The sequence below is a fragment of the Mus caroli genome, chromosome 16 (genome assembly GCF_900094665.2).
Source record: "Mus caroli chromosome 16, CAROLI_EIJ_v1.1, whole genome shotgun sequence".
NCBI classification, from domain to species: domain Eukaryota; kingdom Metazoa; phylum Chordata; class Mammalia; order Rodentia; family Muridae; genus Mus; species Mus caroli.
In genome coordinates, this window is record NC_034585.1 from 65878538 (window position 1) to 65904803 (window position 26266).

At 37.7% G+C, this 26266-nt stretch overlaps 1 protein-coding gene across 1 annotated transcript in view; it reads left to right on the plus strand.

Annotated features, from left to right (window-relative positions):
- Gbe1 (1,4-alpha-glucan branching enzyme 1) overlaps nt 1-26266 on the plus strand; it is a 232374-nt gene that overhangs the window by 38412 nt on the left and 167696 nt on the right. The window contains exon 2 of the mRNA XM_021184815.1: nt 7666-7835. Coding sequence (XP_021040474.1) covers nt 7666-7835 — 170 coding nt within the window. The remainder of the gene's footprint in view (nt 1-7665; nt 7836-26266) is intronic.

Sequence of the window (26266 nt, forward strand, 5' to 3'; positions counted from 1 at the left end):
GTGCCACAGGCATGTGCATGAGAGCCAGCAGACAGGACGTGAGGTCAGAGGCCAACTCTTGGGAACCTGTTCTCTCCTGCCACCCTGTGGGATTCCAGACTCAAACATAGCCTAAGGTTGGCCAGTGACTGTTCTCACTGACTGAGCCATCTCACTTCCCTGAGGAGGAGTTGTTACAAGTTATATTTTGGAATATAACATTGTTCTGTAATTGAATTAATGTATTTTGTAAAGCTAAAATCAGTATCATAGAATTGTTGCAGATTTTTGTGATTTCACATTTTCTGCTTCTTTTTTTTAAAAAAAAAATTTATATTGGTTTTCAATGCAAGGTCTCTCTACATATCCTCCTGAATGCTGGGATTAAAGGGATGGACTACCACACCTGGCTCTGGCTTTCTGCTTCTTTAAAAAATCTTTCTTTCTTCTTTCTCTCTTTCTTTCTTTCTTTCTTTCTTTCTTTCTTTCTTTCTTTCTTTCTTTCTTTCTTTCTTTCTTTCTTTCTCTCTATTTCTTTCTTTCCTTCTTTCTTTCTTTCTTTCTTTCTTTCTTTCTTTCTTTCTTTCTTTCTTTCTTTCTTTTATTCTTCCTTCCTTCCTTCCTTCCTTCCTTCCTTCCTTCCTTCCTTCCTTCCTTCCTTCCTTCCTTCCTTCCCTTTTGCCCTTTTTGCCCGTTTTCTTGAAGGAAAATAGGAAATACCATAGAGGAATCTGTAGATGATCTTGTATAGTCAGTAAATTTTATCTTAGATCTTAATATAGAATTGTTTTTTCTGTATTAACTTCACATGTAGCAATCTTCTTGAATATGATTATCACCAACTGAGTTTCTTAGTTATTTCACGGAAAAGGTTATTTAGATATATTACCATTGTGTATTTAACAAATAGGCTTTCATACCTCCATCTCAAACTATTTATGATGTGAAGGTATAGGGTTTACATTAAAATTTGGGCATATTCCTAGTCTGGACTCTAATGTTATTCCATCAACATTGCTTATACACATCCTGGCAAAGAAAAGGTACTCACTAAAGCTCCAAATTGAGTCTTTGCCATGTCCCAATATTTTTAGGTGTTTATAATACATTAGATTATAGACCAGATATTTTTCCCCTTCTTTGTAAAACTTACATTCCTACCAGTTCTCTTCCTTTTTAAATTTTTTTTTCAAATATGTGTGTGTACACTATCTGTAAATATATGTATACGGTGCTCTGCCTGTGATTGTGGCACATGCCTGTCACAGTTCACATAGCCTTTGGCACCTCTTTTTACCTCGATTTTGTTTTAAAGGAGATCGCTCATTTGTCCCTAAGTATTTGAGGTCAGCTGTCAAGTGAGCTGACTGGGATTACTCTGCCAACATTTCCCATTTCTCCTTAGGACCACTTGGATTACACAAACACACTATATGACTAGCCCTTATGTTTGTTATAGAGATGGAAACTCAGGCCCGGAAGTGTGCACAACATTCCCTTTACTCGGTGAGCCATCCCTTGCCTTTGTCAGCACAATACCTAGCTCATTTCCATGCTTTGCTTTCTTCTTTGCTGTTTCCAGCCATACATAGTCTAATCTCTGCTCAGAGTGACTATTGCAGGTCGGACATAAAACAGATGCTCACCAAGTGTGTGAGAAGTGGGGGTGGCTCTACTTGCTTGTTACCTCTGCTGACATGGTTCCAATTCTGCCATTTCCAGGTAAAAGTCAAGAGCATATCTTATGGGTGAAGATGGGAAACATTCCTGAAATTGAAATAAAATGTTAACAATTCATGCATTTATCAGGATGAGAGGCACTTAGAAACAAGGAATCCCATTTAAAAATAAGGAACCACATTGGTATTGTTTGGATATTGTATGCCCTTATGAAGGTAACATGGGCAGATAGAATGTAGAGCCCTGTGAGCAATGATCTTTGTCCTTGTGAGCATGATTTTATAAATGTGGGACTCCTTTATCTCTCACCATTTGAAGTGTACCCATTTGGTACACGGGCTCTCCCACAGTATGCCAGTTTTGAAACTTGACAACTGTGAGCTACATACATTTTCCCCTTCCAGACATTTTGATTTAATTTAGTTAAAAGTAATTTTTGTCAATTGATACATATAAAGAATGTTTTATGATCATCTTTACTCCCCTCTCCCCAATTCTCTCTTATTCTCCTTCCTCTTCTGGTGACTCTTTTTCTTCATGACTATTCCCCTTCCTGTTTTCACTTTGATTTTTGTCTGTGCTGGTGTTGCACAGGTCTAAATCCTGCTATATGCTCATGGTTGCAACAGGAAGTCACATCCAAAAGATAGCATTTTGTAGTGCTCTTCTCTCCAATATCTGACTTTCACAGTCTTTTTACCTGCTCTTCTGCGATGCAGCCTGGCTTTGTAGGGTATAATATAGATACCCCAATTATATCCAATTATAGACATCCACTCATAGATATCCACTTATAGCTTTCTCTTTATAAAGTTAGCTGCTCCAGGTCTTTTGTTAGAGTAACATGATGCTGACTCATGCCAACATGCACTATGAAGCCAAAGTCTTAACTATTTTTGATAATCACTCTTGTATAACCGAATTCCAATGCTTTCATCAGCTTTTGTTTATTAAAGATTTCATTAATTTATAGACCCATAATAGCAAAAATCACCCTTCTAATTATTACCCTTAAACATTTCTCTGCTAACTGGTGGTTTATCCCTATAATTCCAGCATTGTGGAAGCTGATGTATTTGGGCTTCATTATTGTTAAATATTTGCATTTGATTGAGGGACATAAAATACTCATTCTAAAGTCTTAAGTGCTTAGCTATCATTTGGCAAGCTCAAAATGTAGATACTTTTGTATATTGTGGATATTTTCCCCATAAAAAGAAAATTTCTGCTAAACATCTATATTAATTAGTTTTTTAATGTTGCCGTGAGAAGATACTATGACCAAGACAAATTATAGAATAGTTATTTTGAGCTTAGAGTTTCAGAGGGTTAGCAAATATGACTGCAAAGCTGATGTAGTATGTGTCAGACATCTGGAGCAAAAGGAGACAAAGGGAGCCCTGGGAGGTTCCCAAGGCCTTAGAAGCCTCACAGCCTGCTCCCAAGACACATCCCCAACAAGGCCATACCTCCTAGTCCTTCCCAAACAGTTCTGCCAACTGGGGTCCATTGAAACATATGAGTTTATGCAGGTCATTTTCACTCAAGTCAACACAGCACCTGAATCAATTTAGTGGTTGGATTCAGTGCTCTTTTGTCTTCTAAGAGTCCAGACTTTACTGTGTTTCTCTTCAGGCTCTTCCTGTTACCTATTAGAAATCCTTTTTTATTAATTATTTAATTAATTAAATTTTTACACTCCATATTTTATCTCTCCCCCCACCCCCCACCCCTGCTCCCGTCCACCCTCCAACTATTCCACACCTCATATGTCCTCTTGAGCCTCTACCTTTGTGCTTTTTCCCTGGGTAGATAATTTCCTTTAGGAAGCAGAAAACAGAATAAAATCTCCTAAACTGAGCTCCTGAGGAAGGAACTTCCCCTGGGAGTTTCTTTTATTTTTATGCTCACGTATAAGGCTTTGAGCATGGGTTCTAAATTTTCAGTTAGGTCATGAACTCCTTCCTCTCTAAGATACATCCGTGGTATTCAGAACCTTGTCTGAAATTGGAGCATCAATACCGACATAGGATCTGGTGTAAGTTGTCTTCTAGGAGAACAAAGTTTAGCCTGTTCCCCACCCCAACCCACTCCCTACCACTTCATTCCTATTTCCTTTTATTTCCTTAGAGTAGCCTCTCTATGGGTTTAATTCATTCAATCAATTTTGTTTTTAACTAGGCGTTTACCCCAAACCTGTATATTACAGTCAGTCTGGAATACTGAGACCATGCTTACCTGACTGTAATTTTTATGAAATAGATTCTCAGAGACATTTGGAATTTGGGAGCAAAACATAAATGTTTCCTAATTAACATGTACATTAAAGTTTAAACAAGTGGTACAAATGAAAGGAAGCTGCTCTGTTTAAAAGAATAGTGATGTACTGCCATTTCCATTTGGAGAAAAGCTATAGCCAGCACCTACTGAGTACCTGCTGGCTGCTGTGGGAAGGATCCCACTGTGCCTTCATTGATTTCCCAGGACCTATGAGGCTTCTCTGCATTGAACAGGGGCAGGGAGAGAAGAGGAGAGAACTTCAAGTGGCTTATTCAAGGTCACATACAGAGGCTAAAATAATAAACCTAGACTGATTATTTCTAAAGATGAAGCTGCAGTTATCCTGTGCAGTTACTTCTAATTGTAAGATGAATAACCATAGGAGTAAAACATACGCACTGCCTTCTTAGGGACAGATGATTTTAGTTTGAGATGTTATTGAAGATACCACTTGGGACCGACAGTGATACATCCTATTGGTTTTATTTTCCTGACCTTGAATAATGTATGTCTCTGTGCCTCTATTTTTTTCATTCTTTTTTTTTTTTTTAAGGTTAATTGATATAGGTTGCATCAGATAGTATTTATAATAATTTTTCATGCCTGTTCAAAATGTGTGGTCCTATATTAACATCATAATATAGTTTTAAATTTGACCTAGTTTTTAAACATCCTATAAATTCATAGAAAAGATATTAAGGGAGCCAACAGTAGCCTGAGAGGTCATAGGCATGATGAGCTTGCTGTGCCTCCAGGCACTTCCTTTTCTGAGCCATAGTGATTTCAAAGTGGAATGTACATTCCTGCATCAGAAGCTAAGGGGCTGACCTTGAGGGGAGGCAAACTATTTGGTGAAAGTAATAGAGCGCTATAATCCTGTTTCCATCGAAACTTTTTCAAATGGAGCACTGGAACAGAGTCTTAGCAAATTTATAAGAATGATTAAAAAAAAAAAAAGAAAAAGAACTTCTTAAATCTAATAATTTTGTTTAATCCTTCAAATATAGATTGACAATAAAATAATTTTATGTATTTATCCTCTGGACATGTGTGTCTTTAAAAAATAAGTTACTATCTTTCTTTATATTATGATAATTAATTAATTAATAAATATATTTTTGCCCTAAATCCTGATTTCTTTTGTTGGTTGTTTCATATTGCTTAGCTAATTTATTGTCTGATAATTCCTTAATAGCATTTGCCCTGAATTAAAGTTTCCTTAAAAACGAATTGAATCTAAAAAAGGGTACCCATGAAATAAAATGCATATAAGGAAGCGGATCTAGAGTGGCTCAGGTTCCTTCTTATCACTGCCAGTGCTGGGTTACCTTGGGCACAAACTTGGTACACAGTCCCACGGTCCCCAGAGGTCTCTCCATTCCCTAGGCGCCCTAGCACACCAAGGATCTTAGGATCACTGGTGAGTAGAACACAACATCTGTTCCAACAACACCACGAGTGACGTGGACAAGCAGGATTCTGGGATGCAGGAACCCCACCCGAACAGTGGCTCAGGTTCCTTCCAGTTGGCACTGGTCTAACCTTGGTCGGTGTCCACCATAATCTAGGTGGGTGGGATCTGGCTCTGAGAGCACCATTTCCACCACTCCTGGACCTAAGTTTGTTGAGTCACTGGCTGACCTTGAACTCAAATTTCTGCCTGCCTTTGTATTTTTCAGACAAAATGGCTCATTAGTTCATGTGCCTTTGTTATTTTAGGTCCATGAATCCCCTCATACAATTTACATTGCATTTTTATATTTTTACATAGGTGAGCAATTATATAATTTTGAACTCAGCTTTTCAGAGTTCTTTCCCACAGCCTAATGGCTGTCCTGAAGGTCATATTTTTCCCCACGGTGCTGAGGAACACCAGATACACGCTTGCCACCTAGACAGTTGCTGTTTCTACTCATGGTGTTATTAACCTTGACAGAGGGGGGATATTTCCAAAAGAGGAGAATAAAGCAAAATATATACATTATACAAACAAGCCTTAAACCTAGCAACTGTCAAATTGGTGGATGCCCAGACCCTGATAGCTCTGGTCTAGGGGCAGGAACTGTGTCATACTGTCCCTTTTGCATGGCAAGATTTGGCAAGGAACCTTGCAAAGGAAAACCAATACCCCCCTCCAAAACACACAGTTTCCCTGTTTTCAAATTATAATTTTGGCTATTGTAATTCATCAATTATTTTCTAACTACACTCCTCTTTCTTCCTTTTCTTTTCATTTTCTACATTTATTTAGTTTGCCTGTGTGTGTACAGGCCTTAACACATCTGACAGTAGTTGATTCTCTCCTTTCATCATGTAGGTTTCAGGGATCAAACACGGGCAGTTGTTTTTGTAGCAGGCAGATTTTACACACTGATCCATTTATCTGTCAGCATTTCATTCTTTAGGTCTTTTGTTATATTTGAATTCTGTTCTTGCTATATAGTACTTTAGTTCACATTTTGTTGGGTTCAATTTTAAGTTTACTTACTGTTTAACATGAAATTTATACATATTCTGTCTGTTAAACTATGTTCACTTTTTTGTTGTTGTTGTTTGTTTGTTAGTTAGCTTCCCAGATTTTGTATATTGCCTTGTGTATTTCCATGGAATTTCATACTATGTTTCTGGGATTTTATTATTTCCCCATGCCCTATTATTTACAGGAGATACTGAAGAGAAATTCATCTTGCAGTTCTGGAACCTGTACTTTTTACATGAAAAATCAGTGTGCTAGCTAGCTTTATATCAATTTGACACAAGATAAAGTCATTAAGGAGGAAGGAACCACAATTGAGTCATTGACTTTGTATAATGAGCTGTAGGCAAGCCTACAGTGCATTTTCTTACTTAGTGATTAATGTGGGGAGGACTCAACCCATTGTGGGTTGGGTCTTGGGTTGGGTCTTGGGCTGGTGGTCTTGATTTCTATGAGGCTGAGCAAGCTCTCCAATGGCCTCAGCATCAGCTCCTGTCTCTAGTTCCTACTCTGTTTAAGGGCCTGCCTGACTTCCATCAGTTATGAACAGTGATTTGGAAGGCAAATAAACCCTTCCCTCCCTGTGTTGCTCTTGGTCAGGTGTTTCATTACATTTGAACCTCGAGTTAAGACAGTCTACTTTGTGGTTTGTTCCTTATTTTTACTGTTTTCTTTTTTTCAAGTTTGCATCAGATGTAAAGATGAATTAGTGAAAACAAGTAGAGGGTTTTGTTTATTTTGTGTTGTTGTTGTTGGATTTATTTATTTTTAAATGCATCAGGAATGAATCTGGAATCCTGAGGAACAGGAGGGTCAGGAGCAGCCATATGCTTGCTGTGCCTATTTAGTTTGGGGATCACCAGTTTCACTTTATGCCTACTGGCTTTTGTGATTTGACATTGTACTGTTCTTTCAGTGGTCAGATGATTTAGAGTAAGGATAGACAAACTACAGCCCACGGGTCAAATTCAACCTGTCATCTCCCATATTTGTAAATACACGGTTATTGGAAACAAGCAAGCCTTTCATTAACATATTATTTGTGGCCTCTTTCATGCTTCAGAGACACAATTGAGTAGCTGTGACAAAGAGACCAGATGTCTGCCAAAGCCTCTGCCCTACTGCAGGAAATTTTTGTGAAGCTCTGGTGGAGAGTAATTTTATTTCCTTGCTGACTAGACTATGTTACTTTCCTTTCCTTGGAAGGCAAAATTTCTAACCTCTTTTCTTCCTTTTGTACTTTTTCAAAGGTATAAGAAGTTTAGCCAGGTTTTGCATGACATTGGAGAGAATGAAGGTGGGATCGATAAGTTCTCCAGAGGCTATGAGTCATTTGGCATCCACACATGTTCTGATGGTGGCATCTACTGCAAAGAATGGGCCCCAGGAGCAGAAGGAGTTTTTCTTACTGGAGAATTCAGTAAGTATTTTTGAGAGCATTGAGGATATTAATATTTTATTTTTCTGTCATGAAGACTTAATTTGCATGTTTAATTATATTAATATTAATGATTCAAATAGTTATCAGACTTCCCAGCGAATGTCATAGTATTCACTAAATATTTTACTTCATGTGGTCTAATTGCTTCTGCTATCTTGTAATATGTGTATTCATGAATCTTTCTAGAATACAGTGCACAAAAAAAATAACAAGATGTGAGAAAAATAGTGTTGGAAAGAGGACTGCAAATTATTCAGTATTGCTGTCATGTTCTAACAAAAAGGATACAATACTGCTAAAAAAAATTGGCATAGATAATCTCGTGAGCATTTGCAGTCAAGAGCTGGTATCACATTTCTTGGATCCTTTGTAGTCTTATATTGCTTTTGAGTCCTCAGTAAAAGTAGACATTCAGTCTACTAAATAGGGACCCCCATCACTCAGATGCTGTTTGTCTTTGTCATCTCCATCTTTCCTTTCCTTTGTAATCTGTACTGATGCCTACACTAGACAAAGTTAAGTCTATAAACAAAGTACAATATCAAGAAATACAACTTCTTAGCTTGTAGTCTAGTTGTTGGAGGGAGAACCAAAACAGAAAACAACAACAAAAAAGAAGAATTAAAAAAAAAAAAACAAAAACAAAGACCATGCCAAGAAAAGCCACCCCCACTGCCCCAAAAAAGCCCCTGTAAGACAGCCTACCATGCTTTATGTCTAGAGAATAAGCAAATACTATAATAGAAAAGGAAGAAAGCTATCTTTTGAAAGTGAAATAACTGGATAAAACAGACATTGTCAAAAAGTCTTTGATATCAGCAAAAGAAACATGAAAATGATTATAATCTTTAGTACCATAGAGGAATATAATATTTCAGATTTGATATTGTCAGAATAAATTGTTTTGTATGATGTATTAATCTATTTCTAGGCAGTCTGGAAATGCCAAATGTATAGGGATAGGAAATAGACTCTTGTTGTCAGGGGATGAGGGCACAAGGGTACTATCTGGTAAGAAAAGTGTTTTAAACCCCAGTTACTACGCTGGTTGTATTAGTTACTTCTTGTTGCTGTGTTAAAGACCATCATCAAAAATGACTTAAGCAGAAAGAGTTAATTGGTGGTTTGTGGTAGTTTGAATAGGTTTACCCCTCCCCCCTCCATCCCACCTAGACTCATGTGTTTAAATGCTTGGAGCACTGGGAATGCACTATTAGGAGGTGTGGCCTTGTTGGAGGAGGGATGTCACTGGTGGAGGGTTGGCTTTGAGGTCTGCTATGCCTGAGCTCCACCAGTGTGGAATCAGAGTCTCTTCTTGGCTGCCTTTGAATGAAGATGCAGAAGTCTCAGTTCCCTCTCCAGTCTCATGTCTGCCTGCATCCTTCCATGATTCATTCCCACAGGATGATAATGGACTGAACCTCTGAAACTGTAAGCCAGCCTCAATTAAATGCTTGCCTTTATAAGAGTTGCTTTGGTCACGGTGTCTTTTCACATGGTAGGGGAGGTGTTGCAGCAGATGTCTAGAGTAGGAAGGTGAAGATTGCATCTTCAACCACAGGCCGAGATTTTCAACCACTATTTTAGAGATATTCAAAACTCAAACCAACTCTATTTTAATAAATGGGGGAGGATATATTCTTTTCTGCACATCATTACATGGCCTCAGGGTCTCTCTGTGAGAGGTCTCAATTGGCTTTGTCACTAAAGAGCTGAGTGTGGTAGCATACACTCAGAACCTGTGGTTCTAGATGGGAAGTTGGTGGCTTGTCTGGATGACTTACTCAGATACTGTCTCCAAACCACAAAATGAAACAAACCAACAAGCAGCCCAACAAGCAATACCAACAAAGCAGAACAAGAATGGGAGTTACAGTGAGAGGAGGAGGGAGAGAATGAATTAGAAGTAGGGTGAGGCTATGAACCTCTAAAACCTACCCCCAGGGGTGTACTTCCTCCATCCTTAACATCTGATAATTCCTCAGACAGCACTGCTAACTGGGGTCCCAAGTGTTCAAATATGGGAGCCTCTGGGGACATTTCTTATTCAAACCACCATTGGTGATTATGTGACTGTATTAATCAAACTATATAGAACTATAAACAGGAAGTAGCTTTTTTTCTGCACATAAGTTATAGCTTAAAGAAATGAACAAAGCCAAATGTGGTCATCTAGGCTGCCTGGATCTAGGGATACTTGCGTCTGAAATCCGACTGAAGTGGTGAGGGAATGAAGAAAAGAAAGAGACATAGATCAATGCATAGAAAAGCTGGGGTCAGGTGGGTTGTAAGTGCTCTGATGGAGTGGGGTCAACTACAGCGGCAATTTGAAACTTCAGTATGTTTGTTCTGTTCAACCCAAGGCCAGGCTGCTGTCATACAGCAGGAGGAAGCTGAAGTTGCTACATCTTACACACACTGGTCTTGCATTCATTGCCAACATTGACACTCAGAGGAGAGGAAGTCTTTGCCAGTTTCTCTGAGCTTTACCCATGTGGGGAAGGCCTGGCCATTTTCACGTGGATCTGAGCCATTCATGCTTGACATGACTGGCTCATTTCAAACAATATACAGTCACTCAAGACGTCACTAGCTCAAGACTGCACATTCCCTACAGCATGACCTTAGAATCCCAGCATTTAGGAGACAGAGGTCATGGTTCTTTATGAGTTTGAGGCCAATCTGGGCTACACAGTGAGCTCCAGATCAGAGATGTCTAATGAGACCTTGTCTTGAAAATTAAAAAGAAGAAAAGACTTTAGCACAAGTTTTAGGTTTCATCTAAGGCTGTACTGTCTTAAGAGAAATAAAATTCATTATCCTTATATAATTCACCATTTTTAATGTGCTGTACAAGAACACTTTAATGAGTTTTTGTAATATTTTATTTAGCCTAATATATAAAGGTATTATAAAATTAACATATAATGGTTTTAAAACTCATTAACAGATATTCTCCTTTTGTACTATGGCTTTGGAACCTGAATATGGCAAATTTGATTTCAGATGCTGACATTTCATGGGAAGTACTTAGCACATATTTTGATTTAACCAAATTGCTAGTTTAACAGTAGTTTCACAAACCTGGAATTTTTTTCAGCGTAGTTAAACTTTTCTCAGTAAATGACTTGAATAACAGTTTTAAAATATTAAATTTAATAAAACAATACAATTAATGGAAATGAAATTAGTGTAAAATTCAGTGTCTCAGTAGTATTAGTTAACCTCATTTCTAATTCTCAATAGCCATATTTGGTACTGATCTCTTATTAACATTTATTTATTTATTTATTAATTCTGTGCTGAGAATTGAGCTCTGGGTCTCATCCATCTATTCTATGTCCCATTTTGCTCCACCTACCCTGCACTCAATTTTATTGATTCCTTTTGTTTCCATTTATTACTCTCTGAGTATTCATTGAGAGTATTCGAGTTTAGAGCCCCCCCCCATTTATTTATTTTGCATATGTGTGTGCATGCTGGTGAAGGCTAGAAGGTATCTTGCAGGAGTTAAATCTCACCTTCTACCATTGGGTCTTTGGGCTTCTACCACTTAGGCCCAAAGGCTTGGTGGCAAGCTCCCTTACTTACTGTACCATTTTACTGGCCCTCAGGTTAAATTTTATATAATATCCCTACTCCCAAAAGTAATGCAAGAGTTTCAACTAAAATGATACTAATATTTTATTCTCTGAAATATTTACAAATACAATATTTTTAATAATTATCAAAATGTCAGTAAGAAACTGAAAGATACATTCTGAAATTATAGTTATTACAAATGTTGATTTATTAAAACTACCAGTGGTGTTTGGATAATTAGATTTAAAATGTTTTAAGTATGGTGTTTAAGTTAAGTACATTTAACTATTAAAAGTACAATGATTTAAAAGTTTTTGTAAAGTGAAATAAAAATTAATGTGGTACATATTTCAAAAAATACTTTTTTTTTGTTAATTTGTGTGTGTGTGTGTGTGTGTGTGTGTTTCTCAGAGGAGCAGTCGTAGTAGTCTCTTCTTTTCTTCCAGGGATCTAACTCAGCTTGTCAAGCTTGGTGACATATTGCTCTGTAGTCATCTGTATTTTAATGGGAAGAAGTCCTGTGTTAACTTTTTCCTTTTGTGTTGAATTGAGTTGTAAAATCCCACCTTTCATGAAGTTGTGTTGTCTAATTTTAATGCTCTCCATATCCTGGAGATAGCATTTACCCAAATGTTTTTTGATCAACCAAAAGTCACTTAATGATTAAGGTAGCGAGGACCCTCATATTTAATAAATGAACCTCATTTTTTAAACTACAGTAGAATATCAATACAAATGAAATTGTGACTAAAAGCAGTCAAGACTAGACACTATTTTAGAGATATTCAAAACTCAAACCAACTCTATTTTAATAAATGGGGGAGGATATATTCTTTTCTGCACATCATTACATGGCCTCAGGGTCTCTCTGTGAGAGGTCTCAATTGCCTTTGTCACTAAAGAGCTGAGTGTGGTAGCATACACCTGTGGTTTTAGATGGGAAGTTGGTGGCTTATCTGGATGACTTACTCAGATACTGTCTCCAAACCACAAAATGAAACAAACCAACAAGCAGCCCAATAAGCAATACCAACACTTTAATCTGAGATATAATTCAATGGGAGCTGTCTTGACTGCTTTGGTGTCTCTGAATGAAGTCTCCTGCACTGAATGAGCGTGGAACCTTTATAAATCAGAGCAGAGAGGCACTTATGGGCCAGCCATGCATTTAAAAGAATATTTATTTAAGGGATTGTATGAGTTATAAGGAACCATGAGTATAAAACACAGAATTTCTCTGCTGCTGATAATCTGGCTCAAAATACATGCTTTAAAAAAAAACAAAACAAACAAACAAAAAACGTAACAACGCCCCTACCCTGACATAACAGATTCTGTTTTGTTTTGCTTTTTCAATAAATATTATATTTTTTTATACCCCACACAGATTAATTAATTGAACAAGAAGTTATACCCCCCCTTAGCTTTTTTCAAGACAAAGATTATTAGAAAATTTTGTTTTAAGTTTTCTGGTTAACTCACTACAATCAATTTTAAATTTGAAAACCTAATAAAATGTTGTTCTAGATGGCTTTGCTGATGAAGATAGTTTTTTTTTTTAAAGGAATTCATGTATATATGACTTTGTTCTTAACCAGCTGATAAACTGAGTCAGCAGCCAACTCATCTGTTCTGTGGAATTAACCTTTAGCCACACACTGATCATTTTAAATTTCTCTGTATTTTCCTTTGTCATGCAGCAGAGATTTGACTTGAAACATAGCTTCTTAACCTATTTTCTGGGATTAATAAAAAAACAAAAACAAAAACAAAAACAAAAACAAAAGAACTGCAACATCATTCTGCTTGATTTTTCATTGTAGTAATTAAAGAATGCTATTATACCGATTTCATCCTGAAATTTCATAGTTAATATAGAGCCAAGCTATAAAAATAAACAACAAGGGCTGGAGAGATGGCTCAGAGGTTAAGAGCCCTGACTTGCTCTTCTATAGGTCCTGAGTTCAATTCACAGCAACCACATGGTTGCTCATGACCATCTGTAATGGGATATGGTGCCCTCTCTGAAGACAGTTACAGTGCATCCATAAATACAATAAATAGATTTTTTTAAAGCAACAAAATATTATGCTTCTGCTCAGTGATAAAGTAAGTATTAGCTGACAAAGAAAAAATATGCCGGATTATTTTTTCTCTACATGGTTAGGTGTTGTGATAATTTTTGAAATTAAAATTAAAAATTAAAATTAAAAATTTCTATACTTAAAAAAAAGGTAAAGAAAGTATAAACTATTCTACATGGTACAGCCTAGAGTCCTAGTGAAGCAGGGCCTGAGTGGGTGTGTCCCAAATTCAACAATGAAAGTAACAAGAACGGATGGCTAGATCAGTAAGGACTGGACTATGACTTACGGGTAGAGGGCCTGCCTAGTGTACCTAAGACTCAACATCAGAGCTCAGAATGGTAAGAAAAGAATATACAATCTTTAATTTTATTCCTGTTTTTAAAATACTTTCATGCAATACTTTCCAATCACTGTCTTGTTTTGTAATCTACTTGGAATCCGACAACTCTCTACATTTGTTTCTTTCAGGGATTAGTCATAATTTTGTGTTTCTGTCTGACCTGAGAACATTTTATCTAGAACTGCTTTGAGAAAACAAACATAAATTCTTTTTAAGAAATAAGTTGTACTAAGTTGGTATTTAAAAGGAAGGATTTGGGTTCGGAAATACCGCTGAGTTCCATAACTGGGCCCCTTCTCATGGCTCCGTGGGAGACAAAGATGCTCTGTTGATGTCTCCTGCCTGGCTTGCGTTGGGTCCTTCTTTACAAACGTGATGCATCTCTACTGTGTTCAGCACTACAGTCATGAAGAGAAGATGCACCTTCAAATGCTAAGAAATTACCAAATCCATTTCAGAAAGAGTCAGACCTCATAAAAATTAATATAGTTGGTTTTGTCCAAACCGAGGAAGACCTAGCTATTGCCACTTATTATTTTTTTAAACAATTTAATTTATTATTTGTGTGTGTATGAGTTTTAATGTAGCGTGTGTGTGTGTGTGTGTATGGTGGCTGGACTACAGTCATCTGGAATCTGTTTTTTCCTTCTGCCTTAGGATCTGGGGAATCTAATTTAGGTCCTCAGCCTTGTGTGGTATTCAGTTTTACCTGTTGAGCCATCCTGCTGGTCGGCCATCTGTGTTTTAAAAACTTCTTGACAAAAGAACTTCACATTTTACAAAGCACATCTATTTTCTTTATTTGAGGGAAAGTAAGACAATTTTCTCATTTTCTTTCACCCACTTTAAAGGGGCACACATGCAGGGAGCTGGGGGGTGTGGTAACAACCTGAAATGGTACCTGCAATGCTATTTAGACTAGGGCACTGTAAAAAATATTGAAATAACCTTCAATCCTGAAAGTTTTCTCTTTGGCTCTTATAGCATCTTCCTAATTTTATGTGTGATCTAAAATTGATTACAAATTCTACAGTAGTGTAGTTGATTCAGCATTATAGCTTGAGGGGCACCGTCCCGGAAACGTAGTGACTATATTGATTAGTTTATAAGTATTTTATAAATCGAACACTGCAATTCTGCCATCACTTGCTTTTGTATTAGCTTCCTTCCCCTAATCTAAGATGATTGACTGTCAGCTCCCACTACAGTATGGTGTCTTACAGACAGCCCCAACATTTGAGCAGCTTATAAAGACAAAGCCTTCCAGATCCACTCACGTTGGCTTCAGTAGTCAGCTGTGGCTCTGCCCAGTGTGTGTGATTCCTTGAAGAATCCACGATAATGGAGAAACATCTCCTTGGGACATTGCTGATCTCCAGAAAGATGGGTAGTCGGGGTCGGGGGAGAGAAAGATCAGTGGAAGCGTCCTGGGGTATGCTCTAAAAGCTTTGACTTAGGTGTCAAATGTGATTTGTACTTAGCCTCATCACCATATTCCAGACCAGCCTATGTCAATGAGGCATCCTTAGAGGATGAATACTGTTTCACAGAGATACTCAATAGATTAGGGTCAGTAATACAGCCACCTGTCCCTTAAGGACAAGGATACAGCTACAGTTTGTTATAACCATTGGTTTCGTGTTATCTTGTTTCCATGGGAATACCATAGAATGTACCTACCTAGATGGAGACTATGAAATCACTATACTGTATTATCTCAGGGAACACAGGTGCATGTATATTTTAGTTGTTGAACGAAACGTCATTGTATAGCATATGCCTGAATATGATCCTAGAAAACAGTCACACTTTTGTATATCATGTATCCATTTTTCAGATTTCACTATAGTCTCTGACTTTAATTTTTTTCTGAGGGAAGGGAGTTGGACTGGCAGGAGAATGCTCTACTTAGATTGTTTAGAAGTTTCTTGGTTTCTGACTTAGGGGTTCCAATAGAGCTTCGAAGGAATTCTTTGCCTGGTATATTCTCAACTCCGCATAAGTTTCCTGTGCATTTTTACGTGGCTTACCTTCAGTTTGCTTACTGGAGTTTTGATGTTTCTCTAAAGCAGGGTTTTAGGACTATTCTGGGAACTGCTTGGCAGAGGGGTGGCAAATTGCAAGCTAGGTCAGGAAAGCATTAAAGTGCTGCTTACCAAAACAGTGTCCCTGCTGAGAAATGTCCTCTGTAACAACTGCAACTCCAAAATAAGCAATCAGCAAAGAGGCATTTTGTAGAAAGTTCTCAGTACCTCCTCTCACTTTCCCAACTTGATGCTGGTTCTCTATCCCCTCTTCTGTTTATTGGATTTAGTGCATTTGCTTCTGTTTATAGACACCCTGTAAGTAGTGGCCACTGACTGCCACAGAACCGTGAGCCCCGGGAGTGGATTTCTTCCTTCCTGTTACATGCATGCAGTGTGCGTCTACCTCTTGCCTCTTGTGCATCTTGTGAAGTGCATATTTCCTCCCATCCACCATCCCGTGAATGATAATTCTCTTCATTACAATTCTGTGCCATAATATTATAGGAAATGATGAGCTATGCGTATGACAGAAAATAAACCCGTGTGGTATTAGCAAAGTCTGAACAAGGATAACTTGGAAGAAATAAATTATGTGCAGGTGAGATGAGAGAAGATATACATTTAAATGAATTTTAAGTGCTTCCCCCCATCCCATACATCTTATACCTTTCATTCCACTGTAATTGAAATGGACCCAGAAGCTGTGGAGCTCGTACTGACTTTATTGTTTCTGTGAAGCAGGGCGGCTCACAGTCCTTATCAAAGATCCACCTGAAAAACCTGGTTTCAGCTTTCCATCAGAAGATGGGTGGATCTATGCTTATGTTCATATTTTCTCTTAAAAAGATTTATTTGTATAAATCGTACATGTATAGATACATGTCTCTGTTTTCCTTGTCCCGTTTTTAACTAATAGTTTTATTTCATGTACAGTTTCAGACTCCAGTTGGGCTAGATCACAGAGTCTGGTTGGAATGCTTAATGGGATTATATTTGTGGAGATGCATCCTTCCTAGGATTTTAGAAGATTGCTGTTAGAGACCTTAATGCTTGAAGGGAGATTTTGAACTGCATGACATAAGTAGTAATTTTCTATCACCATATTGCCTTTTTTTGTAAAAATCCTCTTAAAATTTTATGCTGTGTGGATAAGATGGCACTTCCTGTTAGTTTTAAAGTTTTGATATTTCACTGGGATGTATGCTCTGTAAACTTTTAAAATGAATTTTTACCAGTTGTCTATTGAAATTTGTACAATTGTGTCTATGATTTTATTAAACTTACCATTGACTTACACAAAGGTATATTATTCTTATATTATTTCAGAAGCTTTCTTAGAGGAGAGATGCTCTATGTTATGATCGTCACATCGATCCAGGACTGTGACAGATTTTTAACATAGATCAACATTTTCAGCCTTGTGATCACAATGCAGCTATTCATTTAACTTCGAACAAAGAACGTGTCATTTGTGATAGACACCTAAAAATTTCCAGCTTTATTTGTTGGTATTTTCCTTTTTATGCTGCAGACAGCAAATGTCTTAGAATCATTTTGCATTGTGGAAAGGGTTTATAGAAATGTGGCTTACCTATCAAAGGTGGACAGTATTCACCATCTATCTCCACCCCCAAACCACATATATTTACCTTCAGAGCATATGTCTGTCACTTGTGTGTGTGTGTGTGTGTGTGTGTGTGTGTGAAGCATTGAGGATTGATGCTATAGCTGGCTTCTCGTCTCATGCTTGTCTCAAATCCACCTTCTTTTTTCTGCATACTAGCTTGAATTCTTCACGTTTTAGGTTTTTTTTTTTTGTTTTTAATACAATATATTTTGATTATGGTTTCCTTTCCCCCTAACCCTTCCCAATTCTTCCTTCCCTCCACACCCATCCAAATCCACAAAAACAAACAAACCTAGAGCTCTAACTGGGATCTAAATCTGTACAAAACCAAACAGAAACAAGGCCTCCTGCCCCCCCCTCCCCCAAAGTACAAAACACACATACAGGTGCTGAGACTTGCAATTGGCACATGCAGAAAATCCATAAAAAACAAATCCAAAAAGCAAACTGTATAAGCAAATGATCTGGGAGTAAAGAAATATGCCCAGGAAAAGCATTGTGAAACAAAATCTTCTCCAAATCCCACTGAGTCACTTTTGTGTTGGCCGTTTCCTGTTGAGCATGGGGCCTGGCCTTAGGTGTGCTGTGTACACCCAGTGAGACTCACAGAGACTGTGGCAGTATGAACAGGTCTAAGCCAGATGGGCTCCCTAACCCAGAGGCTATCCCAGACTAATAACTACTCACAAAGGAAAATTTATTTTCCCATGAGGGTCTCACTGGGTATACAAACTACATTGTTAATTCTTATGAACTATTTTTCTATAAACATATGAATATATTTTAAAACAAGAAAAATTGTGGTTTTTTTTGTGGTAAAATAAACTACCATTTAATTGCATCTTAGCACATTCTCTTATGAAAATGTGGGTATATCAGCTCTAGTTTAGATTTCCAAAGCCCCTCCTCTTGATGGATTTCTGAGAAAAATGAATTTAGTCATATTGGCCACTTGTAGTTGGTAGTAGAAGTACCTAAAATGGCCGAGCGTGGTGGCGCACGCCTTTAATCCCAGCACTCGGGAGGCAGAGGCAGGCGGATTTCTGAGTTCGAAGCCAGCCTGGGCTACAGAGTGAGTTCCAGGACAGCCANGNCTACACAGAGAAACCCTGTCTCGAAAAACCAAAAAAAAAAAAAAAAAAAAAAAAAAAAAAAAAAAAAAAAAAAAAAGCAGTACCTAACATGTTCTCTTAGGCACCTGAAAGTAACGGTATTTTTTGAGAAAGAATGAAAATCCTTAAGCATTGAGATGCCTATACAAGAAGTCACTACCTAGCAACCATGGAGAGAGGAGAAAGAAAGAGAGAGAGAGAGAGAGAGAGAGAGAGAGAGAGAGAGAGAGAGTTCTTGGATGCCTGTTTTTGTCTTAATTTTTAATCTGAGTAGAGTGATAATCTTACAATGTAAATTAATGAGTTTAACATGTATGCATGTTTTACTTAGGATTGCTCTTGCTGCAGTGAAGCACCATGACCAAAGAGGAGGAAAGAACTTATTTGGTTTACGCTTCCATATTGCTGTTCATCATTGGAGGAAGTCGAGACAGGAACTTAAGCAGGGCAGGAACTGGGGGCAGGAGCTGATATAGAAGCCATGGAGGGGTTCTGCTTTCTTATAGAACTTAAGACCACCAGCCCAGGAATGGCACCATCCACAGTGGGGCTGCACCCCCACCCCCACCACCCCCATCAGTCGCTAACTAAGAAAATTCTCTACAGCTCCATTCTCTCAATTGAGGTTCCTGCCTTTTAGAGAAGTCTAATTCATATGTCAAGTTGACATAAGACTAGCCTGCACAATGTATGATATTGTATATGAATATTATTATGGTCTAATTACAGAGCACTTGGTTATTTCCAACACAGACCACATAGCTATTCTCCATGTGACATGGTACTTCTGTCTCTGGCTACTTTCTCTTAGTATTAAGTTTCACAATCCGTATTTGTGACATGTGCTAATCCCCTGTAATCCCATTTTGTGTATGTGTGTGTGTGTTTGTATGTTTGCGTGTGTGGCCAATTGATATGTTTATATATTTACTTGAGTGAATCAACATTTGGTTTCTACTTTTGTCTGTTGTGATTACTACTACGTGGAAATTAGTTACTGTGTGTGTGAGCATACATCTGAAATTCTTTTGTATTGCCTTGGTTGTTTCCATTTCCCCATCCTCTGCTCTAATTGTTTTGACAGCTCCCTTGGTCTCTATATATATTGAGTTGCTTTTATGGGGGCTCTAGTGTTGGGATGGAACACTGGAGAAGTGCTGGCTCACCTTAGATTTTGTACAAAGCATTCTCCTTTCTTGGCAGCAGTAGACAATAGATCTTACTTTTTTTTTTTTTTTTCCCCTTTCTATAAGCAGGGACATTTTGTCTCAAACTGCCTCAAGTAGGGGTTTCAATCAGACAGAACATGACTCAATAAATATATCAAATAATTTATTTCGGTCCTGAAGTAGATGCCAGGATAATGGCTTTATGAAAGAGGAACATGCAGGCTCCAGGGTTCTGAGTTAGTCTAAGAAATTTAGAGCAACTTCTGAGTTGTTCATTGCATGGGGAGTTTGAGATTAGCCAGCATTGTACTGAGTTTTCCCTGAATGTAATTTAAAGGAACAGACCATAACAGCCATTTTCTTAAAAATGTTTTTGTAAGTTTCCTCACAGTGAAATAGTATTACATTGTATATTCAGAAGAATAAAGGTTCTGTTTCTGTTTTTAATTTTTAGTCTAGAGTTTATTAAGGGCATGGGGGGGGGAGTTAAGAGAGTACTAGAGGTAGAGAAAGGCAGAGAGAGAGAGAGAGGGAGATGGAGGAGGAGGGGGAAAGAAGGGGAGAAGAAGGAGAGAGGGGAGAAGGGAATGGGAAGAAATGGGGAAAAGGGAGAGAAAACAAGAGAGCAAAAGCATGGTTTTGTGTGTGTGTGTGTGTGTGTGTGTGTGTGTGTGTGTGTGTGTGTGTGTATTGATTCCTTTGTAACCACACAGTTTAATAGGACTGAATTTAGTCTGGTGAGACACTTCTCTGCTTCTCCCTGTAGATATCACAAGTATTTGAAAAGGGGCCATAGGAAATTAGAATTTACTCCAGAGTGTCTTGCTGGGAAGGAAGTAGAGAAGCCTGGGGGCATTCATCAGAAGAACTTGTTTTTTTTTTTTTTTAACCAGAGGTGGAATTTGCTTCCAGTGGAAAGATTTTACTGCTTATTTGATGAACTTGCCTGACCTTGGTGGAGAAAGACTTGAAGTTGAGACATTGGTACACAGAGAGACACGCCTAGGTCAGAGGGCTTAGTTATTTATCTGTTTCTCTTGTTTTCTAAGTAAAGTGTCCTTTCCTGTCAGGATCACAGGGTAGAAGTGGACAGTGGGGAGGGGAGGGGAATCTCTTGACCATTTTGCCCCTCTTGGTAAGGTGACCTATTGTGTAAACCTACTTTTTCTGCCTCTCACTATGCATTTGTCCCATTTAATTGGCTCATTGAAGATATGTTCCTGCTTCCTGAGGTGGAGAGTGTGACCCCTTCATTTGGTGACTCCTCCCTTCTTTTTTCCTTATTTTCCTCTCCCTTCTTCCTCATTTCCTGTATGTTACTCCAGCTAACCTAGTATCTGATGCTGAAAAGCGAATCGATTTCAGGCTTCCACAAATGCAAATGCTAGCTATATAATAATCTATCAGAGGCTTCTAAAATATTATCAAGCAATTGACATAAGATTATTTATGCATCTAAACCCTATATAAATTCTATAAATTCATTTTGCCTTACGTTTTCATTAGCTTAAAAACATATGAAAGATTCCTAAGTTTCTTAAAGTTATTGTATTAGTTAAATGCTTTAAAGATTTTCTATCTAACAATACTGGAGCAGGTGTACAATATAATAACTTCTCCTTCATATGACACTACTTTCTTCATCTTAGGTACAGTATTGTTTATATGCCAGATCCTATACTATTTAGTGTAAATTCTACAATGTAAATGAGAGTAAAAATATTCTTATCTAGTAAGTGTGTGAATGAATGGTAACCACATGAAATAATAACACTATATTGAACATTTGTTCCTATTCTAAGTATTTGTTGGCATTTGTATGTGATGTCTTAGTTAAAAAATACATTTGTAAAAGTAACCCTTATGAGTATATTTTAGTAAAGAATTTGGGAAGTGTTGGGGTTTAAATAAGAATGGCTCCCTTAGGCTCATATGATTGAATGCTTGATCTTCAGTCAGTGGAATTGTTTGAGAAGGATTAGGAGGCATGGCCTTATTGTGGTTGGGCTTTGTAATTTTAAAAGCCTACATTGTTTCCAGTTAGCTCTCTGTCTGCTCTCTGGATCTTTCTTCTCCCCTACTTTCTCCCCCCCCCCCTTTTCTCTCTCCTCATCCTTCTTCTTTCTCCCCACCTTTCCCTCCCTTACCTCTGGGTTACTGTCTCAATTATAAGCTATCAGCTATTGCAACAGTGCTCTGTTTGCCTGCTGTTGCCATGTTCCCCACCATGATACTCTCATGTTCATGGATTTCTCTTCTGAGACTGAAAGCAAGCCCCCAATCCAATACTTTCTTTTCTAAGTTGCTTTTGTCATGGTTCCTCTTCCCAGCAATAGAAACGTAACTAAAACTAGAAGACATTTTCGAAACCATGCTCTAAAGTAAGAACAAATGATAAGACTAATTTTCTGACATGTGTAAATAGTATGTTTTTTATATTACCTTTTAAGCATTTTGAATATTTAGTTTGCTGATAAGTTACACATTTATTTTTTAAGCCAAAAGATTTGAAAATAAGCTCTTGTGGGATATTTCTAGGGAATCTATAGTTGATTTAAATGATGCATGAGACATTTTTTTTTTTTCCAAACTGAACTGAGCTAGAAAAAAAAAATCTCTTAGAATAGCTGTATTTAGATTTTAATGAAACTAGGCAGAAAGGAGACTAAAGTGAATTTCCTTTTTAGTCTTTTAAATGAAAAAGTGCATCATTTGTCCTATATATCTTATTCATCATCTGTCACAGCAATGCATTCATTCCCAGGAGAGAGATAATGGATTCAGCAAGCCTGAGGAATGGAAGAGTGTCATTCAATGCAGATGAGTTTCAGTAATATTCTTATCACAAAAAAATTGGGTTCTAAAACCCTAAGATTTAGAATTAGGTTGCTATAGATGTATTTAATTAAAAGTAGATTGCGTTAACCTTTCTTTAAGTTAGAAATGGGTTTAAAATCTTAAATTAAATTTATCATTAGCTTATATTTAACTGGTATTCAGGACTTGTCTTTAATATGAATTTCTTATAAAGTTTAGTCACCAAAAGGTATATTCTAATTGAAATATTATAGTGAACACATGAAAAACTTTTTGAGAGAATTTTATTACCTACTTGTTAGATAGATATAATTTATATTTCCCTTCTGGAGAAAGTAACCAGACTTGCCAATTCTGAATAAAAAAATAAAGTAAGACCATACCTTCTCGCTTCCCCTTGTATTTCAGTGGCACAGCTGCTGATCTGTACTAATATTTTAATGTTATTAACCGGTAGACTAGCTTCTTGTTTTAGCACTCTCCAGTGACTATTAGTCTTCTTAAGTTATAGTGAATGACAAAGTAAGTTATTAAAGCATAAAAACACACATGTGAGACTGTATATTGTTCAGATATATTGGCCAGATTATAAGCTATCCCGTACCAAGTTGGTTTCAGGCTGCCCAGAGGAAGTCAGAACACCTGACACATACTCTGTGCTTCAGGCTCAGTGTTTCTACTAAAACAAGTATGAAAGAAACTATGGTGCATGGAGAAGTGAATATAGCAAACTACCGAACCACGCTTCCTCCTCATGCCTTCCTCTACCCTGGGTCTGCATCTTCTCATTTCAGGAGACACAGGTGCTTTCTTTGTTCCAACCAGGTGTTGAGGCCACACCAATCTGCCTGCCTGACAGAAGCAGGAGGAATAGAGATGGGATAAGATTTGTAGCCACAATCTGATCATGCCTATGGTTCCTGCCCATCAACTCATACCTGAGTATTAACCCTGTAGTCTGAGGATTCTGAAGTTAGAAGATGCTACTTTATCCTTTATTCATTCTCTTTTGCCTACTTTTTCCTTTAGGTGATTTATCAAACATGGGAAGTAAAACTTTGTTATTATTATTATTATGGTTAGGCCATACTGAGTAGCACAAAAGTATCTCAGATTAATTGTACATATTAAATCAAAACAGACTCTGTCAAAAGCTAAGCCTATTCACCACACCTTTCGTTTCATTTTGAAAGGAGTGACTTCTTTAGAAAATAGTCTGTATTTGTTCTCCCTTTTCCTCATCTCCACAGGATGAGGAATCACAAGCTGAAAACTCCTGTAAATATACCATCATTACCCTGAAGGTAATTGCAACATTATAGAGTTGTTAATCTTTTCTCAATGAAGATTGAGATTCATTCACTTTCGGAGGCTTAGTAAGAAAGCATGCTCATGTGAGGCGTACAGAAAATTGGAAAGCATTGTTGTAAGCAGATGGATTATCCTCATCTGTACTATATTTTGTTGCCGGCTTCCATCATTAGCCTTGCAGGAAGAACTTGCTATGTTCATTGTTAGATTGCTGGTGAGATCAAACGGAGGTTTGCTTCCCAGTGCTTTCAGCATGCTGCTTTCCATGAAGCACCTTCAGAGTAAGGGTTTTTTTCATGCCTTAATTTTGCATTGCTTTTTGGAATCTCCCAAAAGTTTAAATGAATACTATGAATAGTATAGTCTATATTGTGAAGAATGTTCCCTCATGGTGTTAACTTCTGAATGTCTTGCATGGAGAAGTAAGATTTCCAGTTGAAATTATATCAGGTTTACCAATTTTTTCCTATGTAATCAGTGGACTGAACATGGTGGTTTTAATTCGTTTTCCACAGCTGTAGTCATAATTCCTGAGGGAGGAATTAGAAATGAAGAAGGACTTATTTTGGCTCATAGTTTCAGGGGTATCCATCCATCACAGCAAAGAATGTCAGGTACAACAGAGCAACTGCCATGGTGGCGGTCAGCAGGACAAGGGACCCATTGCACCTGCAGGTTTCCTCTCCTTCCTCTCTCATTCATCTGTGGTTCCAGTCTGTGAGTTGGTCACACTGTCTTTTAGTGTGGGCCTCTCCACACTTGCTATGTATCTCCCCTTATTACCCTAACAGGGATACTATCTTAGTCAGTGTTCTATAGCTGTGAAGCGACACCATGACCATGACAACTCTCATCCAAGATAACATTTCACTGGGGCTAGCTTACAGTTTCAGAGCTATAGTCAGTCCATAGCAGGGAGCATGGTGACAGCAGGCAGATGTGGTACTGAAAAAGAAGCTGAGAGTTCTACAGATAAATCTGCAGTTCAAAGGGTGGAGTCCATGACCATCATGGCAGCAGACAGGCAGGGATGGCCCCTATCTATCTAATCTTTAAACAGGTTAAACAGGCAAAGGCAGGAAGCAGGTATAAGGAGTTGGCGTCAGAGGTCAGGGGGCAGAAGCAGAGGCAGACTGGTTTTGGCACAGGCACTTGAAACCTCAAAGCTCATCCCCAGTGACACTCTTTCTCCCATAAGGTCACACTTCCTATTCCCTCCGCAGTTCCACCATTTGGGGACTATGTATTCAAATACCTAAGCATATGGGAACCATTCTCATTCAGACCACCATGGTGATTTCGTGGCTTCAGAGCACTCAAATCTACAGAGTGCTAGAGAAGATATCATTCTGTTGTTCTAGAAGTCCCACTGTGCTCTGTGGAAAGCAGTTGGCCCAGGAAAAGCTGATGTCAATGGTTCTATCACGAGAGTATTAAATTTCTGGAATGCAGACTCCGAATCCCCAGTCCTCTAGTATGAAGTACTCCATTATTGAAAACTTGAGCACCAATGTCTACAAGTAGAAAATTTCACACCAGGAAACTTCATTTCAACCATGAAATTACTAAAATTTGTATTAATTGAATAAAATATACGTAAAAACTAAATGAATTTTATATTTAGTCTTGAGTACCATTATCAACATGTCTGTTTTTTTATATATGTACTTCTCAATATAAAAAGAGTAGAAATAGAAACCTCTTGTGGCACCAAACATTTTAGGGATAATGAATACAAACTGTTTATGTCTGTATGGTAGCCTTCAGTGCTCAAGAAAAGCTGAAAAGCTAAAGGAAACTTAGTTGTATAGTCTGATCAAAGAGTAGTGCAGGAAAACCAAGCCCTCAGTCCTGGGAAACCAGTGGTATGGTGACGAGACAACAGAGCTGGGCAGCATTAGCAGATGGATGTAATTAGAACAATAGGTTAATGATTTTGTTTTAAATTTCAGAGTTTTATGAATTTGATCAGTAGTTCACTTTACAAGACTATTTGCCTTAATTTATATTAAATATAGTTTTCTTAAATTAAAAGCTAAAAAACCATAATAGTAAACAGTTAAACTGTTTCTTTAATGGAATTACCTTTAATGGCAGTTGGCTTTATTCTTGAACATGTTAAGCCTCCACATAACTTGACAGTATTTTCCCGAAATTGAGTCTCTGATTTCCGAAATGGGAGTGGGAAAAGATGTGAAAAATGATGGCCTCAAGCTTTTTAAAATCCAAATTGAAACTTGTACTACAAAGAGAGAAGTTTAACCTGAGAGTTTCTGCCTCTATCAGCATGACACAGAGCAGCAATTGAAGTTTTCTTACACCCCACGGTTCTAATAAA